Source organism: Heterodontus francisci, chromosome 5, assembly GCF_036365525.1.
Source record: "Heterodontus francisci isolate sHetFra1 chromosome 5, sHetFra1.hap1, whole genome shotgun sequence".
Lineage (NCBI taxonomy): Eukaryota > Metazoa > Chordata > Chondrichthyes > Heterodontiformes > Heterodontidae > Heterodontus > Heterodontus francisci.
Window position 1 is genome coordinate 63,056,454 of NC_090375.1, and position 20,340 is coordinate 63,076,793.

The window sequence follows — 20,340 nt, forward strand, 5'->3', positions numbered from 1 at the left end:
TGCAGAAGCCAGTATGCATACAGTAAGTTCCTACATTGTGATAATCAGATAACCTGCTTTTTTAAGTGCTGTTGATTGAGTGATAAATACTGGCCGAGATATCAGGGATAACTCCTCTGCTCTTCTTCCAAATTGTGCCAACTTTTATGTCTTTTACCTGAGAGGGCAGTTAGGGCCTTGTTTTAATGTCTGAAAGGCAATACCTCAGCAGTGCAGTATTTCCTCAGTCCTGCACTGGAGAGTGGGAAATTCTGAGTGTGAGGAATATTCACCCGTGGCTCCGCATCACTGATATGGGCATTGTAAGGTGCAGGTGCAGATCCTGCCGCTTGTAAAGCAGATCAGAAATCCCTGGAAATGGTGGAAATCCGGTACAGATGAATCTAATTTTCTAAGGAGTTCTGCTGGAGTTATTGTGGGAACTTAGCAGAACCCTTGAAGAATTTAGGCCCTCACATGTTAGTGTATGTCTCATTTATGGAAATAGATAAAAATGGAGATAACGTGATAATCATTTGTAGATCTTTTCTAAAATTAAATTATTTTTTTGTTAGCTGTTCAGAATTTCCAGTTGAAAGTATGATGTCATTTGTTTGAGCTAAGAGGAAATGTTACCAATTCGTTACCCCAATTACTTCCAAATTATTAATTTAATGCTCTTCAGATCATAGCTACATTCTGGGAATAATTAAAATATGGTCTTGTTTAAGGACAGTTAAAACATAAAGAACAATGGCATGTATACCTATGTGACTGCACTATCAAACAATGTCAACTGTTCAACGTTTGTACTTGGCAGATTTTAAATGCACTTGCAATATGTTGAAGTTGAGAGAAGCTGGTACACATCAGTCCACCTTTCGCCAGGCCTTGCATCACCAGCATTTAAACATTGCCTCCAGCTGCTGGACATCACCTGGGTAGAATTGTGATAAATGAGGCACTTCCTTCTCCTGCTGAGATAACACTAAAGTGTGTTTATTATCATGCATATAAATATCCCTTCCTAGGCCTCTGCTTTAAGAAGCTGATCTGACTGACATATCAAAACAGTATCCATTTGTGTCATTATCCCCTGGAAAAGTGTGGATTTCTAATTGTCAGAATATTTTTGGAACCTGGTACAAAAATGCCACTGGTGACTTAGGTTGAAATGTTATGCTGTCTTTCCTCTACTGGTTTAATCCCCATTGTTCTGTAGGTCCAGACTCCTTTCAGTTGCTGTGCAAGAAAGAGGTTTGGTGCTGTGCATAGGACTGTGCAGCAGAGTATGTGTCTAATGTGTCGATTCATTTTTGTGCTTCTCTTATTCCTTCTAGGCGCCGTTTGATTTCCCAGCGTTCTTCATTGGAAACTCTGGAAGATATTGAGGAAAATGCTCCATTACGGAGGTATGAAAATAATCCATGCTGTCATTAACAGCACTGACTAGAGTGCTTTCGCGCCTTTTAGTGAATGGGATACTGACACCATCCCATCAAGTAATCATCGCTGTCACAGATTATACAGCAAAATCCTTTCTACTCTGTAGAACAGTAATTTTCCAGATAGACTCAGCTTTGTCAAGTTGTGTAGTGTGGCTCTACTACACCAGGAGATGGGTTACTAATATTTGTTAGACTGAAACATTACTGGATTAGTTAGCAATAAAGGGAGTTCTCCATTAAAAAGAACATATTGATGTTCAGCCTGGCTGCAAATTCTCGCCTGATATTGTCCACAATGGCAGCCATTGGTGCAAACTGGATCCTTTATAGGAGAATTGCACTGCTATTGCATTTTATGTAATTGTCTATTTCAGACATCAGTCGTTGAGAAGGCTACTTGTTTTCATTCAGCATTAATAATTTTTGTTTTTATTACCTTTTCTGACAGATGTAGGACTCTATCAGGTTCACCCAGACCAAAGAGCTTGAAGAAAATTCACTTTATCAAAAATATGCGACAACATGACACCAGAAACGGCAGGTATGGTGCAATTTTATTTCAAAAACAAATTTTTGTCAAAAATTTGGATTCAAGCAGTGTTCTCAGTGTTGGCTATTTTTAACTGAGTCAGAAGTTGAAAAAGTAGTGGGCCGTGGAATGTCTATGGATATTATTTATATGGATGTCCAAAGGCATTTGACAAAGTCCATCATAAGAGACTTCAGCTAAAAGTTGAAGCTTATGGAATTGAAGACAAATTATTGACCTGGTTATGAAATTGGCTGAGTGGCAGGAAACCGAGTAGGGAGAATGTGCTGGTACCTTGACTAACAGAATGTGACTAGAGATATCCCACAAGATTCACCATATTTATTAATGACTTAGATGATGGGATAGACAGCCACATATCGAAGTTTGCCGATGATGCAAAGATAATGGGCATTGCAGGCAGTATAGATGGAAGCGTCAAGTTGAGAAGAGATATTAATAGAACAGGCAAAACTGTGCTAAATGGATTTCAATATAGGCAACTGTGAGGTCATCCACTTTGGACCGATAAAGGATAGATGAGAACACTTTTTAAATGGGGAAAAGCTAAAAGCAGGGGGTCCAAAGAGACTTAGGGACCCATGTATATAGATTGTTAAAATGTCATGAACAGGTACCAAAAATAATCAAAAAGACTAATAGAATGCTGACCTTTATATCTAGAGGAATAGACATTATGCTACAACTATACAAAGCTCTGGCTAGACCACACCTGGGGTACTGTGAGCAGTTCTGCACTCCACTGCTTAGGAAGAACATATTGGCCATGGAGGGAGTTCAGGGTAAATTTAGCAGAATGATGCCTGGACTCCAAGGGTTAAATTATGAGGAAAGATTACACAAACTAGGATAAAATAAAAGCAAAATACTGCAGATACTGGAAATCTGAAATTAAAACAGAAACTGCTGAAAACGCTCAGCAGGTCTGGCAGCATCTGTGGAGAGAGAAACGGAGTCAATGTTTCAGGTCGATGACCTTTCATCTGAACTGGCAAAGATTAGAAATGTGTTATGTTTTCAACAAGTGAAAGGGAGATGTGGTGGAAGAAAAACAAAGGAGAATGTCTGACAGTGCGAAGGGTGGGAGAGATTAAATGACAAAGATGTCATGGAACAAAAGACAAAGGGAGTGGTAATAGTTGTAATAAAACAAATTCCTCCCCCCCCCCCCCCCCACCCCACCACCAAGCCCTCACTTGCTCAAAACCTATGACATCTCTAACCTTTGCCAGTTCTGATGGAGGGTCATTGACCTGAAGCGTTAACTCTGTTTCTCTCTCCACAGATGCTGCCAGACCTACTGACTATTTCCAGCACTTTCTGTTTTATTACACAAACTAGGGTTATATTCCCTGGAATTTAGATGGTTAAGGGATGATATGATCAAAGTTTTCAAATATCAAGGGGAACAGATAGGGTAGCTAGAGAGAGAAACTATTTCCATTGCTTAGGGGTCCAGAATTTGGGCGGCACAGTGGCGCAGTGGTTAGCACTGCAGCCTCACAGCTCCAGCGACCCGGGTTCAATTCTGGGTACTGCCTGTGTGGAGTTTGCAAGTTCTCCCTGTGTCTGCGTGGGTTTCCTCCGGGTGCTCCGGTTTCCTCCCACAAGCCAAAAGACTTGCAGGTTGGTAGGTAAATTGGCCATTATAAATTTCCCCTAGTATAGGTAGGTGTAGGGAAATATAGGGACAGGTGGGGATGTGGTAGGAATGTGGGATTAGTGTAGGATTAGTATAAATGGGTGGTTGATGGTCGGCACAGACTCGTTGGGCCGAAGGGCCTGTTTCAGTGCTGTATCTCTAAACAAACATAAACAATTAGGGGGAATCGTCTAAAAATTAGAGCCTGACCTTTGAGGAGTGAAATTAAGAAACATTTCTACACACAAAGGGCGGTAGAAGTTTGGAGCTCTCTTCTGCAAACAGCAGTGATGTTGGATCAATTGTTACTTTTAAATGGGAAACTGATAGATTTTTTTGTTAACCAAAGGTATTAACAGATTATGGGCAAAGGCAAGTATATGGAGTTAGGTCACAGTTCAGCCATGATCTCATTTGAGTGGTGGAACAAGCTGGAGGGGCTAAATGTTCAACTCCTGTTCCTTTGTTCCAATAAGAACACTTTTATCCATGGCATTTTAGTTTAGAGTTGTACTGGAGTTTAGCAGATAACCTTACATTGGCAGCATGAGACTTATCTGCAAGCAACCATAGCAATTCACAAATCAATAGGGGAAGGAGCTGCTACCAGGGATTAGAACATCTATTGCCGTTATAGGACAGTATACAATTTGATGCTGCACTCTACCTCTGAGTGGCAGGTACTGAATTTCAATGGCACTTAGGGGTTTAGGGCTAAGCAGTGTATGTTAGCAATAGAGTATGTGTGGCATGGGACTAATTGGGTCAAGTCATTTAATATACTGATACAGCAATGTGTTAGCCATGGCTCTCTCTTGCCTCTAACTTAAAGTTTAAGGATTTGAGTCCCACTCCAGAGGCTGTAGCATGTAATCTAGGCTGACACTCCTGTGTACACTATTTGAAGAAGAGCAGGAGAGATCTACTGGTTTTCTGGACAATATTTATAGTTCAACCAGCATTACTAAAACTAATAATCTGGTCATTATGTCATTGTTGGTGGGACCTCGCTGTGTGCCGATTGTGTTTCCCTACATTACAAAAGTACTTCATTGGCTGTAAAGTTCTTTGGGACAACCCGAAGTTGTGAATGTTGCTATATAAATGCAAATGCTTTCCTCTTGACATGGCTGTCTTCAATACCAAGCACTGTTGGGTATTAGTAGAGCATTGTACTGTGATGGATATGTTTTTTTCTTCCCATGGCCACTTGACGTCTGTCCCTTAGTTTCATATTTAAAAATCGTACTACCATCAACAAGAACTTGCAATTATATAGCACATTTAACATAGGAGAAAAATCCCAGTGCTCCCAAGTGATGAGATAAGCAAAGTTTGATGATAAATGAATTTCCAGAAAAGAGGAAGCTGAATTTTGATGGAAGGCCTCGTTCATAATTTAGGACTCATAACTATCAATTCAGTAACTAGCTCCCAGTAGATTTTATTTGACTGCATCTCTTGTTGAGACTAAACAGACTTGCAGACCCTACTTCGTGAGACAATAGTCTGCCCTGGAGAGGATTTACTTTATTTGCCCTGCATGTTTGATTTTGCATGACTATCTCTCAATTTCTCCTCTTCCTCGCTCCTTTGACTCTTTGTTTTGGACCCTCACTGGTATAGCTCCTAATGCAGTGACTGTAATATTGATTTGTATGCACTCTGGGCACAGGCAGAAGTATCTTTCAACAACCTAGCTGTAGTTGACCAGATCAGATCTCGACTTCCCATATAGTTGATCGAACTGTTTCTTTCAATATATTTTTCTCAGTATCATATCGCTTAAAAAAAAAGTATGATTAGAAGTAAAATAGATAGTTGAGTTCTGGAATAAAAACTTATGGGTTTTGTTTACCACAGTACATTTTAATTATTTTACAGTGCCCCACTTGTTTTCTCAACTGTTAGATTTATAACAAATGTTAATTTGCTGATTCAAAACATTTAGGCATTTTTTAAAATTTGTGTTGTGACCCTTAATAATCTGACGTTATATGGCACTAATCCTCAATCTGTAATGTGTCACTGAATATGTCTCATCACTTGGGAGTCACCCAAATGTGTAAACTGCCACCCCCACATTCTGGCTCTGAAAATCCACCGCCATTCTGGTGTACTCCAGCGGGACCATATGGAAATAGCATCGAGATGCGCTGGGTCCTGGCCTAGCGCTACAGTTTTTGGGATGGCTTGCCATGGGCAGAGCCTCTGAAAATGCCCCAAACATGGCCATTGACATCTGGAGGTCGTCGTTGCAAAACTTTAGAGTTCCCATACAAAGGGGGTTGCAGAGCAAAACCATCAGTTTCTTCCGGGGAGTAGGGGGGTGGTGGGATCGGTGAGCGATCGGGAAACCCTTCTGTGACCCAACAGACATCTGCCGACCTTTCCAGGGTCTCTGTCATGGTGCATGCCCCAGATGTGCTGCTCGTAGCACAGGTTTCTGCAATTTGCAAGCAATTTTGCTGCCTTGGAGGTCGGCATAATCCTAGTGCCAGGATCATTGGCCTTATGATTGGCCTCAGGGCCTCTAACTAACTTTAGTATTCTTATCAGATTAAATGCTAGAGGATTCTTTGACTGAAAGCAGCTCAAGTTACAAGTTGCGTGTATGTTCCATATATCTGTACTAAAGTATTTTTGGTAAAGAGATGTTGTTGAGGTGACCTAATTAAAGTTAAGCTTGTGAAGAAAACTGACAACGTTGCTCTAGTGTGCACTGGCTCATGCACCAGGGATATAAGTTATATATTAGCAAAGCCAGAGTATGAAGGAAAATTAGACAGAATTTTGTCATCCAAAGGATAAGTTGCAAGGAAAGGCCTTTCAAATATTCAGTATAATAGATTGGAGATAGTGCAAGGGGTAATGCATCCCTAGTCTTGAAGAATGAGGAACTGAAAAGTCTCCCAAGCATTTTGTTTTAGTTTGAGGAAGAAGAGAACACCTTGAAGCACATCATCTGCAAGAACAAAGAGTGATATTGACATGAGACTCAGGCACAAGACAGCAAGAACAACATTAACTTGTGCCTTACTAACACCTTCTATCCTCATAAGTTCTAAGGTGCTTCATAGAGGTGAGAGCAGCAAGTCAACAGTAGTAGCAGAAGAACTGGAGGTGCTGAATAAAGTTGTCGTGAGTCCCGCATGGTGTGTTGTTTCCTTGGTGCCAGGTTTAAAGGATATTACGGAAAGGGTGCAGGATATTCTGCAGGTGGAATGGAGTGAGCCAGAAGTTGTGGTACAAGTTGGTACTAATGTCCTAGCAAAGGCAGGTATTGAGGTTCTTCAGTCAGACTTTCAAGAGCTCGGGAGGAAGTTAGAAAGTAGGACCTCGAAGGTAATAATCTTCTGGATTACTCCCAGTGACGCATGCTAGTGAGAGTAGAAATAGGAAGATAGAGAGGATCAGCCCACGGATTGAAGCATGGTGCAGGAGGGAGGGCTTCAGATTCTTGGTGCATTGGGACAAGTTCTGGGGCAGAAGGCACCTATTCAAAAGGGGCGGGTGACACCTCCACAGGACTGGGACCAATGTCTTCACAGGGAGATTCACTGGTGTGGTTGGTGAGGGTTTAAACTAAATTGGCAGGGAGATGGAAAGGAGGAATAAGGTACATTACGTGAGAATGTTGCAGAGTACTAGAGAGGGGAGTAGTTCTGTATTAGATGGGAGCAGACTGAGAAGGACTATGAGAAAAGCAACAACAGGATTGCAATGCATGTGTGTAAACGCACAAAGTGTGGTGAATAATGTTGGTGAGCTACAAGCACAAATAGCAGTATTGGAATATGATGTAGCAATAACAGAAACGTGGCTTAAAAATGGTGAGGACTAATAAACAAGGATATAAAGTGTTCAGAAGAGAAAGAGAAGAAAGGGAGGGTGGCATGGCAGTACTGATTAGGGAAGACATTGTTGTATGGGAAAAGGAGGATGTCCTTGAGGGTGCAAAGACAGAATCTGTTTGGTTAGAGTTGAGAAGCAAAAAGGGGATGATCATGTAGGCTTCCAAATAGTGAGAGAGAGAAAGTTAGAGGAGCAAATCTGCAGGGAAATGATAGAGATGTGCAAGAACTATAGTGTGGTGATATTTGGGGACTTTAATGTTAGAGTAGAGGGGGAGGAATTTCTGAAATGTGTTCTGGAGAACTTCCTTGATCAGTATGTTCTCAGCCCAACTAGGAAGGAGGCATTTCTGTATCTGGTGCTGGGAAATGAGGTGGGCAGGTGGACTAAGTGTCTGTGGGGGAGCACTTAGGTAAGAGTGATCATTGTATCATGAGGCTTAGACTGGAAATGCAGAAAAGTAAGGAATGATACAAGGTAGAATGTCTAGATTGGAAGAGGGCTAATTTCAATGTGATGTGAAGTGAACTAGCCAGGGTAGTATGCAACCAGAGACTGACAGGAAAAGCTGTATCAGAACAATGGGTTGTCTTTAAGGAAGAGTTGTTTCAGCTACAGGCAATGAACATTCCAACAAAGGCGAAAGGTAGGGGTCCAAAAACGTTGGATGACGAGGGAGATCGAGATTATGATGAAAAAAAAGAGTGTATGATGCATGACAGGTGAATTCTTCAAATGAGAACCAGCCTGTATACAATAAGTTGAGGGAGGAGGTGAAGAGGAAAATAAGATTAGCAAAGAGAGAATATGAGAATAGAATGGCAGTTAACATAAAAGGGACCCAAAATTTTTCTAACAGCATGTAACTGAGCAAGAGCAATCTGACAAAATATTGGTAGAAGCGGAGATAGTTGTGTAATGGATATGGTAAAAATGGAGTAGTGGGAGGTATTAAAAAGGCTGGCTATGCTTCGGGTGGATAAGTCACCTGGTCCAGATGGCTGGCATCCCAGGTTACTAGAGGAAGTGGGGGTGGAGGTAGCGGAAGGGCTTTCCATAATCTTCCAATCTTTCCTGGATACAGGGGAGGTACCAGAGGATTGGAGAGAGTCAAATATGACAGCCTTTTTCAAGAAAGGGTGCAAGAAAATTCCTAGTAACTACAGGCCAGTTAGTTTTACATCAGTAAGGTTTTAGAACCAATAATCAGGGAAAAAAATCAACAAGCACTTAGCGAGGTTTCAGTTGATGGAGAGCCAGCACGTATTTGTAAAAGGGAGATCATGCTTGACTAATCTAATTGAATTTTTTGATGAAGTAACAGAGAAGATTGATGATTGGAATGTGGTAGATGTTATTTATATGGATTTTAAGAAAGCCCTTCGGGCCTGCCACGCCATTCATAAAAGATCATGGCTGATCGTCTAATTCAGTACCCTGTTCCCGCTTTCTCCCGATATCCCTTGATCCCTTTGGCATTAAGAAATATATCTTTCTCCTTCTTGAATATATTTAATGACTTGGCCTGTAGAAATACCACATGAAAGGCTGCTTAACAAAATTGAGGCTCATGGAATAGGATGATCAGTGACCAAATGGATGTAAAATTGGCTTTAGGACCGAAAACAGCGAGTCGTGGTAAATGGTTGTTTTTCAGACTGGAAGATGGTAGACAGTGGTGTTCCCCAAGGGTCAGTGCTGAGACCACTGCTTTTTCTTTTGCTATATGTAAATGACTTGGCTGTCTGAATAAAGAGTAGAATCTCAAAAATCTCTCCGGTGCCGATGACAACAGACTTGGAGGTGCGGCAAACAGTAAGGATGATATGAACAGCCTGCAACAGGACATTGATAGACTAGCAGAATGAGCAAAGAGGTGGCAGGTAGTATATAATACTGACAAGTGTGAGGTGATAAGTTTTGGCAGAAGGAATAGCGAGAGGCAATATGTACCTAATGGCACAGTTCTAAAGAGAGCACAGGAACAGAGGAACCTAGGGGTGCATGTGCATAGACCTTTGAAAATGGCAGGACACACTAAGAAGAGTGGTTAATAAAGCATATGGCTTGATAAATAGAGGCATTGAGTATAGAAGCAGGGATGTTATGGTGAACATTTATAAAGCTTTGGTTAGGCCCCAACCGGAGTATTGCATCCAGTTCTAGCCACGACACTTTAGGAAGGATGTGAGGGTCCTTGAGAGGGTGCAGAGGAGATTTACCAGAATGATTCCATGGATGGAGGATTTTAGTTTCACGATTAGGTTGGAAAAGCTGGGGTTCTCTTTGGAGCAAAGGAGATTGAGGAGAGATTTCATAGAAGTGTACAAGATTATGACGGGCGTAGCTAGGTTAGACAAGGAAGAACTGTGCCCATTATCAGATGGTACGAGGACTAGGGGACACAGATTGAAGGTTTTGGGCAAGAGAGGCAGGGGAAATGTGAGGAAGAACTTTTTTAACACAACAGGTGGTGATGACCTGGAACTTGCTGCTCACAAGGTTGGTGGAAGCGGAGACAGTCAATGATTTCAAAAGGAAATTGGATGGGCACTTGAAGGAAATAAACTTGCAGGGCTACGGGGATCGAGCAAGGGAGTGGGAGGACTGGATTGCTCTGCAGAGAGCCGGCATGGACTCGATGGCCTCCTATTGTACCGTAAATTATTCTTATGATTCTATGACATGTGGTCAGAGAGAGAGAGATTCTGAGGATGACTTAGAAGGTGGGAATGAGGGTAGCGATGTATAAGATTTTAAGGAGTGTGTGGGGACCATATAGCTGAAGGTTCTGCCACAAAATATGAACTACAACAGAGGACAAGGAGCAATCTAGAGTAAAAATACTTAATTGAAGGAGGGCTAATTTCAGTAGGGTGAGAACGGATCAATCCCAGGTAAGTTAGAGTCCGAGATCGGCAGGCAGTGGAGCAATGGGCTGCCTTTAAAGAAGAGAAGGTTTGCCGACAGTCGAGATAACAGTCCCACTCGGGGAAAAGGTAGGGCAACCAAAGCCAAAGTCCCAGGATAACGAAAGAGAGAGAGAGAGAGTAGGATGAAGCAGAAAAAGGATGCGTATGACTGATGTCAGGTTGATAATACAAGTGAGAACCAGGCTGAATATAGAAAGTTCAGAGGAGAATTGAAAAAGGAAATCAGAGAGACAAAGCAGGAATATGAGAATATGGCAGCCAACATGAAAGGGAATGCAAAAGTGTTCCAGAGGCATATAAATAGAAAGAGAACAGATGGGGCCAATTAGGGGCTAAAAGGGGATCGACACATGGAGGCAGAGGGTGTAGCTGAGGTACTAAGTGAGTACTTTGCATCTGTCTTTACCAAGTAAAAGGATGCTGCCGAAGTCAGTGAAGGAAGAGGTAATTGAGATACTGGATGGGTTAAATTTTGATAGAGGTATCAGAAAAGCTGGCTGCACTTAAAGTTGATAAGCCACTAGGACCAGATGGCATGCATTTGAGGATGGTGAGGGAAGGAAGGGTTGAAATTGAGGTACCATCGGCCATAATCTTCCAATCCTCCTTAGATACAGGGTTGTTGCCAGAGGATTGAAGAATTACGGATTTTATGCCCATGTTCAAATAAGGGTGAAGGATAAACCCAGAAACCACAGGCCAGTCAGTTTAACCTCTGTGGTGGGAAAGTTTTAAGAAATAGTAATCTGGGACAAAATTAAGAGTCACTTAAAGAAAGCCAGCATGGATTTGTTCAAGACAAATCATGTTTAACCAACTTGATTGAGCTTTTGATGAGGTAACAGAGAGAGTTGATTAGGGTAATGCAATTAATGTAGTGTACATGGACTTCCAAAAGGCAGTTGATAAAGTGCCACATAATAGACTTGTCAGCAAAATTGAAGCCTGTGGAATACAATGGATATGAAGTTGGCTGAGTGACAGGAAACAGTAGTGGTGAACAGTTGTCTTTCGGACTGGAGGAAGATATGTAGTGGGGTTCCCCAGGGGTCAGTACTAGGACCACTGCTTCTCTTGATATAAATGACAGACTTGAGTGTACAGGGCACAATTTCAAATTTTGCAATGACTCAAAACTTGGCGCAGTGTGAACTGTGAGGAGAGTAGCGATAGACTTCAAAAGAATGTAGGCTGGTGCAATGTGCGGACACGTGACAGGTGAAATTTAATGCAGAGAAGTGTGAAGTGATACATTTTGGTAGGAAGAACGAGGAGTGGTGGCATAAAATAAAGAATACAATTCTAATGGGGTACAGGGACAGAGAGACCTGGGGGTGTATGTGCACAGATCATTGAAAGTGGCAGGGCAGGTTGACAAAGTGGTTAAAAAGGCATATGGGATCCTGGACTTTATAAATAGAGGTATAGAGTACAAAAGCAAGAATGTTATGGTGAACCTTTGTAAAACACTGGTTCAACCTCAACTGGAGTATTGTGTCCAGTTCTGGGCACCAAATTTTAGGAAAGATGTGAAGGCTTTGGAAAGAGTGCAGAAAAGATTTGCGAGAATGGTTCCAGAGGTGAGGGACTTAACATAGAAAATAGGAGCAGGAGTAGGCCATTCGGCCCTTCGGGCCTGCACCACCATTCGAAAAAGATCACGGCTGATTGTCCAATTCAGTACCCTGTTCTCACTTTCTCCCATATCTCTTGGTCCCTTTGGCATTAAGAAATATATCTATTTAATATACCTTGAATATATTTAACGGCTTGGCCTCCACTGCCTTCTGTGGTAGAGAATTCCACAGGTTCACCACCCTCTGAGTGAAGAAATGTCTCCTCATCTCAGTTCTAAATGGCATAACCCGTATCCTGAGACTGTGACCCCTGGATCTGGACTCCCCAGCCAGTGGGAACACCCTCCCTGCATCTAGCCTGTCTCATCCTCTTAGAATTGTATAGGTTTCAATGAGATCCCCTCTCATTCTTCTGAACTCTAGTGAATATAGGCCTAGTCAACCTAATCTCTCCTCATATGTCAATCCTGCCATCCCAGGATTTAGCCGAGTAAATCTTCTTTGCACGCCCTCCATGGCAAGAACATTGTTCCTCAGGTAAGGAGACTAAAACTGCGCACAATATTTCAGATGTGGTCTCACCAAGGCCCTGTGTAACTGTAGTAAAACATCCTTGCTCCTGTACTCAAATCCTCTTGCAATGAAGGCCAACATACCATTCGCCTTCCTAATTGCTTGCTGCACCTGAATGCTTGCTTTCAGCGACCAGTGTACCAGGACACCCAGGTCTTGTTGCAGCTCCCCCTTTCCCAATCTATCACCATTCAGATAATCTGCCTTTCTGTTTTTACAATCGAAGTGAATAACCTCTCATTTATCCACGTTATACTGCATCTGCCATGCATTTGCCCACTCACCCAACTTGTCCAAATCACATTGGAGCCTCTGCATCCTCCTCGCAGCTCACATTCCCCCCAGTTTTGTATCATCTGCAAACTTGGAAATGTTACATATAGTTCCCTCACCCAAATCATTAATGTATATTGTGAATAGCTGGGGCCCAAGCACTGATCCCTGCGGTAGCCCCACTAGTCACTGCCTGCCACCCGGAAAAAGACCCGTTCATTCCTACTCTCTGTTTCCTGTCTGTTAACCAATTCTCGATCCATGCCAGTATATTGCCCTCAATCTCATTTTGCATGCTAACCTCTTAGTGGGACCTTATCAAAAGCCTTCTGAAAATCCACATACACCACATCCACTGGTTCTCCCTTATCTATTCTACTAGTTACATCCTCAAAAAAACTCCAGTAGATTTATTAAGCATGACTTCTCTTTCCTAAACCCTTGCTGACTTTGCCCAATCCCGTTTATGCTTTCTAGGTGGTCTGATGTCATATCCTTTATAATAGACTCTAGCATTTTCCCCACTACTGATGTAAGGCTGACTGGTCTGTAGTTCCCTGTTTCTTCTCCCTCCTTTTTTAAATAGTGGGGTTATGTTTGCCTACCTCCAATCTGTAGGAACTGCTCCAGAGTTGATAGAGTTTTGGAAGATGACCATCAATGCATCCACTATTTCCAGGGCCACTTCCTTTCGTACTCTGGGATGTAGATTATCAAGCCCTGGGGATTTGTCAGCCTTTCACCCCATTAATTTCCCTCGCACTATATATTTTTTTTTTACTAATGCTGAATTCCTTCAGTTCTTCCCTTTCATTAGACCTTTGGTTCCCTAACATATCTGGGAGGTTATTTGTGTCCTCCTTTGTGAAGACAGAACCAAAATATATGTTTAATTGTTCTGCCAGGGCGAGAAACTGGAGTCCCACACTAGTGTCCTGGAGTTAAACAAAGGTATGAGGACAGATTTGGCCCGAGTGGACTGGGCAGGAAGACTAAAAAGTCAGACAGTTGATGAGCACTGACCGATGTTCAAGGAGATATTCAGTTCCTCCCAACTAAAATATATTCCAGAGAGGAAGAAAGATTCTAAGAAGGGGAAAAACATCCATGGCTAAGCAAGGAAGTTAAGGATAACAAAAAGACAAAAACTAAGGCATACCATATTGCAAAGGCCAGTGGCATGCTGGAAGATCGGGAAACTTTTAAAGATCAACAAAGGGTTACTAAAAAAGTAAAAAAAAGAACAACGGTAAATTATGAAAGAAAACTAGTGCAAAATTGAAAAACGGATACCAAAAGCTTCTATAATTATATAAAAGATAAGAGAGTAGCTAAAGTGAATGTTGGTCCTTTGGAGGATGAGACTGGGGAAATAGAAGGGAACACAGAAATGGCGGAGACGCTAAATCAGTATTTTGCCTCAGTTTTCATGGTGGCGGACACAAGTACCATCCCAATTCTTTTGGGCCTCCTTATCTCGAGAGACAATGGATACGTGCCTGGAGGTGGTCAGTGGTTTGTGAAGCAGCGCCTGGAGTGGCTATAAAGGCCAATTCTAGAGTGACAGGCTCTTCCACAGGTGCTGCAGAGAAATTTGTTTGTCGGGGCTGTTGCACAGTTGGCTCTCCCCTTGCGCCTCTCTTTTTTCCTGCCAGCTACTAAGTCTCTTCGACTCGCCACAATTTAGCCCTGTCTTTATGGCTGCCCACCAGCTCTGGCGAACGCTGGCAACTGACTCCCACGACTTGTGATCAATGTCACAGGATTTCATGTCGCGTTTGCAGACGTCTTTATAGTGGAGACATGGACGGCCGGTGGGTCTGATACCAGTGGCGAGCTCGCTGTACAATGTATCTTTGGGGATCCTGCCATCTTCCATGCGGCTCACATGGCCAAGCCATCTCAAGCGCCGCTGACTCAGTAGTGTGTACAAGTTGGGGATGTTAGCCGCTTCGAGGACTTCTGTATTGGAGATACGGTCCTGCCACCTGATGCCAAGTATTCTCCGGAGGCAGCGAAGATGGAATGAATTGAGACGTCGCTCTTGGCTGGCATACGTTGTCCAGGCCTCGTTGCCATAGAGCAATACCATCCCAATAGTAACAGATAATGCAGAGGTTATAGAAAGAGAGGAACTTAGAAAAATCATCATCACTAGGGAAAAAGTACTGACCAAACTATTGGGATTAGTTTAGAGATACAGCACTGAAACAGGCCCTTCGGCCCACCGGGTCTGTGCCGACCATCAACCACCCATTCATACTAATCCTACACTAATTCCATATTCCTACCACATCCCCACCTGTCTCTATATTTCCCTACCACCTACCTATACTAGGGGCAATTTATAATGGCCAATTTACCTATCAACCTGCAAGTCTTTGGCATGTGGGAGGAAACCGGAGCACCCGGAGAAAACCCACGCAGATACAGGGAGAACTTGCAAACTCCACAGGCAGTACCCAGAATTGAACCCGGGTCGCTGGAGCTGAGAGACTGCGGTGCTAACCACTGCGCCACTGTGCCGCCCAATTGAAGGCAGACAAGTCCCTAGGGCCTGATGGCCTACATCCTAGGGTCTTAAAGGAAGTGGCAGCGGAGATAGTGGATCCGTTGGTTATAATATTCCAAAATTCCCTGGATGCGGGAAAGGTTCCAGTGGATTGGAAAAATGCTAATATAATGCCCTTATTCAAAAAGGGAGGGAGGCAGAAAGTAGGAAACTATAGACCAGTTACTTTAACATCTGTTGTTGGGAAATTGTTGGAATCCATTATTAAGGAAGTAATAACTGGACATTTAGAAAGTTAAAACGCAATCCATCAGAGTCAGCATGGTTTTATGATGGGTAAATCGTATTTGACTAATTTGCTACAGTTCTTAGAAGCTGTCACAAGCAATGTGTGTAATGGGGATCCTGTAGATGTAGTATATCTGGACTTCCAGAAGGCATTTGATAAGGTGCCGCACAAAAGGTTAATACACAAGGTAAATTCACATGGGGTTAGGGGCAATTTATTAGCTTGGATAGAGGATTGGCTAACCAGCAGAAAACAGAGTCGGGATAAATGGGTCTTTTTCTGGTTGTCAAGATGTAACTAGTGGGGTGCCACAGGGTTCGGTCCTTGGGGCCCCAACTATTTACAATCTATATAAATGACTTGGATGCGGGGATAGAAGGTACTATAGCCAAATTTGCAGATAACACTAAAATAGGTGGGATAGTAAGTTGCAATAAAGAAATAAGAAATTTATGAATTGATATGGATAAGTTAGGTGAATAGGCCAAAATTTGGCAGATGGAGTTTAGCGTGGATGAGTGTGAGGTTATCCACTTTGTTCAGAAGAATAGAAAGGCAAATTATTATCTAAATGGAGAGAAACTTCAGAATGCTTTGGTGCAGAGGGATCTGGGTGTCCTCGTGTATGAATCGCAGAAAACTAGTTTGCAGGTACAGCAGGTAATAAGGAAGGCAGATGGAATTTTGGCATTTATTGCTAAAGGAATAGAATATAAAAGTAGGGAAGTGTTGCTGCAACTGTACAAGGCATTAGTGAGACCGCACCTGGAGTATTGCGTACAGTTTTGGCCCCCTTACTTGAGGAGGGATGTAGTTGTATTGGAGGCATTTTAGAAGAGGTTCACTAGATTGATTCCCGGGATGAGGGGTTTGTCTTATGAAGAGAGATTGAGCACTTTAGGCCTTTATTGTCTAGAGTTCAGAAGAATGAGAGGAGATCTGATTGAGGTATATAAGATGATTAAGGGGATTGACAAAGTAGACGTAGAGAGGATGTTTCCTCTTGTGGGGCAATCTAGAACAAGAGGTCATAGTTTTAGGATAAGGGGTAGCAGATTTAAAACTGGGATGAGCAGAAATTACTTCTCAAAGGGTCGTGAGTCTGTGGAATTCACTACCCCAGAGTGCGGTGGATGTCGGGACATTGAGTAAATTTAAGGAGGAGATAGACAGATTTTTAGTTAGTAAAGGGTTGAAGGGTTATGGAGAACGGGCAGGAAAGTGGAGTTGAGGCCAAGATGAAATCAGCCCTGATCGTATTGAATGGTGGAGCAGGCTCAAGGGGCTGAATTGCCTAGTCCTGCTCCTATTTCTTATGACCTTTTGGACACTTCTTTGTTCCCCATTATAATTTCCTCTGTTTCTGACTGTAAGGGACCTACATTTGTCTTCACTAATCTTTTTCTCTTCACATATTTATAGAAGCTTCTACAGTCAGTTTTTATGTTCCCTGCAAGTTTACTTTCATACTCTATTTTCCCCCGCTTAATCACCTCTTTGTCCTCCTTTGCTGAATTCAAAACTGCTCCCAAACCTCAGACTTGCTGCTTTTTCTGACAATTTTATATGCCTCCTCTTTGGATCTAATACTATCCCTAATTTCTTTTGTAAGCCACTGTTGAGCCACCTTTCCGGTTTTATTTTTGCGCCAGACAGGAATGAATAATTGTTGTAATTTATGCTCACGTTCTTTAAATATTATCCATTGCCTATCCACCATTGACCCTTTTAGTAAGGTTCCCCAGTCTACCATAGCCAACTCGCGCCTCATACCTTCGTAGTTTCCTTTATTTAGGTTCAGGACCCTAGTTTTGGATTCAACTACTTCCCTTTCCATCTTACTGAAGAATTCGATCATGTTATGGTCGCTCCTCCCCAAGGGACACCGTACAAGATTGTTAATTAATCCATTCTCATTACACAATACCCAGTCTAGGATAGCCTGTTCTCTAGTTGGTTCCTCAACGTATTGGTCTAAAAAACAGTTACGTACTCACTTCAGGAAATCCTCCTCCATAGTATTAATGCTAATTTGATTTGACCAATCTATACATAGATTAAAGTCACCCATGATTACAGTCGTACCCTTATTGCATGCATCTCTAATTTCCTGTTTAATGCCATTCCTTCCATCTCCACGACTGTTTGGGGGCCTATAGACAATCCCCACCAACGTTTTCTGCCTCTTGGTGTTTCTTAGCTCCACCCATACAGGTTCCACATCATGATTTTCTGAGCCAATATCCTTCCTCACTATTGCATTGATTTCCTCCTTTGCTAACAATGCTACCCCTCCTCCTTTCCCTTTTTGCCTGTCCTTCCTAAATATTGAATACCCCTAAATGTTCAGTTCTCATCCTTGGTCACCTTGCAGCCATGTTTCTGTAATCGCTACTATATCTATTTGTGCTGTTAATTCATCTACCTTATTGCGAATGCTGCGCAATAAGACACAATGCCTTTAGACTTGTCTTTTTAACATTGTTGGTCTTCTTAGCTTTATTTTGCACTACTTCAGTTACGTGGACTGGTTGGAGAAGCTGGGGTTATTCCCCTTAGAGAAGAGAAGATTGAGAGGAGATTTGATGGAGGTATTTAAAATCATGAGGGGTCTGGACTGAGGTGATAGGGAGAAACTGTTCCCATTGGAAGAAGGATCAAGAACCAGAGGACACCAATTTAAGGTGATCGGCAAAGGAAACAATGGCAACGTGAAAAACGTTTTTATACAGTGGGTGTTAGGATCTGGAATGCACTGCCTGAGAGTGTGGTGGAGGCAGATTCAATCATGGCTTTCAAAAGGGTATTGAATAAGCATCTGGAGTGAAAAAATTTGCAGGGCTGCAGGGAAAGGGCAGGAAGTGGGACTGGTTGCTTTGCTTTCGCAGAGAGCTGGCACAGACACAATGGGCCAAATGGCGGCCTCCTGTGCTGTTACCATTCTATCCATTTGAGATGCAAAGGAAGCCAGAACAACAACAGTTTATACTTATGTAGCACCTTTAACATAATTAAATGACCAAAGACACTTCCCAGGAGCAGTTTAAAAGAGAGTATGACACTGAGCCACAAAAGGAGATATTGGGGCAGATGACCAAAAGCTTGGACAATGAGGTGGGTTTTAAGGAGTGTCTTGAAGGAGGAAAGTGAGGTGGAGAGGGTTAGAGAGTGAATTCTAGAGCTTAGGGCCTAGGCAACTGAAGACACAGCCTTTGTGGAGCAAATGAAATTGGGAATGCTCAACAAGCCAGAATTAGAGGGCTGCAGATTTCTTGGAGGGGTGTGGGACTGGAGGAGATTGTAGCGATAGGGAGGGGCAAGACCATGGAGGGATTTTAAAACCAAGATGAGAATTTTAAAATTAAGGTGCTGCTTGACTGGGAGCCAATGTAACTCAGCAAGTGTAGGTGAATGGTGAACAGGACTTGGTGCGAGTTAAGACATGGGCAACAGAGGGTTTTGGATGACCTTAGGTTTACAGAGGGTTGAATGTGGGCGACCAGCCTGGAGACTGTTGGAATAGTCAAGTTTAGAGGTAACAAAGGCATGAATGAGGGTTTCAGCAGGAGATGAGCTGAGACAGGAATGACGTTGATGATGTTAGAGTTAGAAATAGGCAGTCTTGATGATGGCACGAATATGAGTTTGGGAGCACATTTCGGGGTCAAATGTGATACACAGGTTGTGAACAGTCTGGTTTAGTCTCAGATAGTTGCCAGGGAGAGGGATGGAATTAGTAGCTAGGGAATGGAGTTTGGAGTACACAATACAAGAAATAGGAGCAGATATAGACCATATGGCCTATTGAGCCTGCTCCACCATTCAAAACAATCATGGCTGATCTTAAGCCTCAACTCCACTTTCCCGCCTGCTCCCCATATCCCTCGATTCCCTGAGACACTAAAAATCTGTCTATCCCAGCCTTAAATGTATTCAACGATGAAGCATCCACAACCCTCTAGGGTAGAGAATTCCAAAGATTCACAGCCCTTTGAGTGAGATAATTTCTCCTCATCTCAGTCCTAAATGATCAGCCCCTTATCCTGAGACTGTGCTCTCGTGTTTTAGATTCCCCGACCAGTGGAAAAAGTTTGTGTCCACCCTATCCAGCCACTTTAGAAACTTGTATGTTTCAGTGAGATCACCTCTCGTTCTTCTGAACTCCAAAGAATACAGGCCCAATTTACTCAGCCTCTCATTATAGAGCAACCCTGTCATCCCAGGGACCAATTTAGTGAACCTTTGCTGTATTGCCTCCTGTGCAAGTATATCCTTCCTTAAATGTGGAGACCAAAACTGCACACATTACTCCAAATGTGGTCTCACTAAAGTAGAGAGTGAAAACAATGGCTTCAGTCTGCGCCATATTTAATTGGAGGAAATTTCTGCGAATCCATTGCTGGGTGTTGGACAAGCAGTCTGATAATTTAGCCAAGGTGGTGGAGTCGTGAGATGGTGGTGAGGTAGAGCTAAGTGTCATCAGCATACAGGTGAAAACTATTGCTGTGCTTTCGGAAGATGTAGCTGAGGGGATGAGAAATATGAGATAGGAATGAAACCAGGCAAGAGCAGTCCCACCCAGTTAGACGACAGTGGAGAGGTGTTCGCCTGTGAGGTGGTCGCCTGTGTCAAAGGCTGCAGACAATTTGAGAAGGATGAGGAGGGAAAGTTTACCTTTGTCACAGCCATATAGGATGTCATTTGTGACT

General features: G+C 42.7%; 1 protein-coding gene across 3 annotated transcripts in view; it reads left to right on the forward strand.

Annotated features, from left to right (window-relative positions):
• cables1 (Cdk5 and Abl enzyme substrate 1) overlaps positions 1-20,340 on the forward strand; it is a 244,219-nt gene that overhangs the window by 92,758 nt on the left and 131,121 nt on the right. For all 3 annotated transcript variants that reach the window (XM_068031540.1, XM_068031541.1, XM_068031542.1), the window contains exons 2-3: positions 1,320-1,391; positions 1,876-1,968. In XM_068031540.1, coding sequence (XP_067887641.1) covers positions 1,320-1,391; positions 1,876-1,968 — 165 coding nt within the window. The remainder of the gene's footprint in view (positions 1-1,319; positions 1,392-1,875; positions 1,969-20,340) is intronic.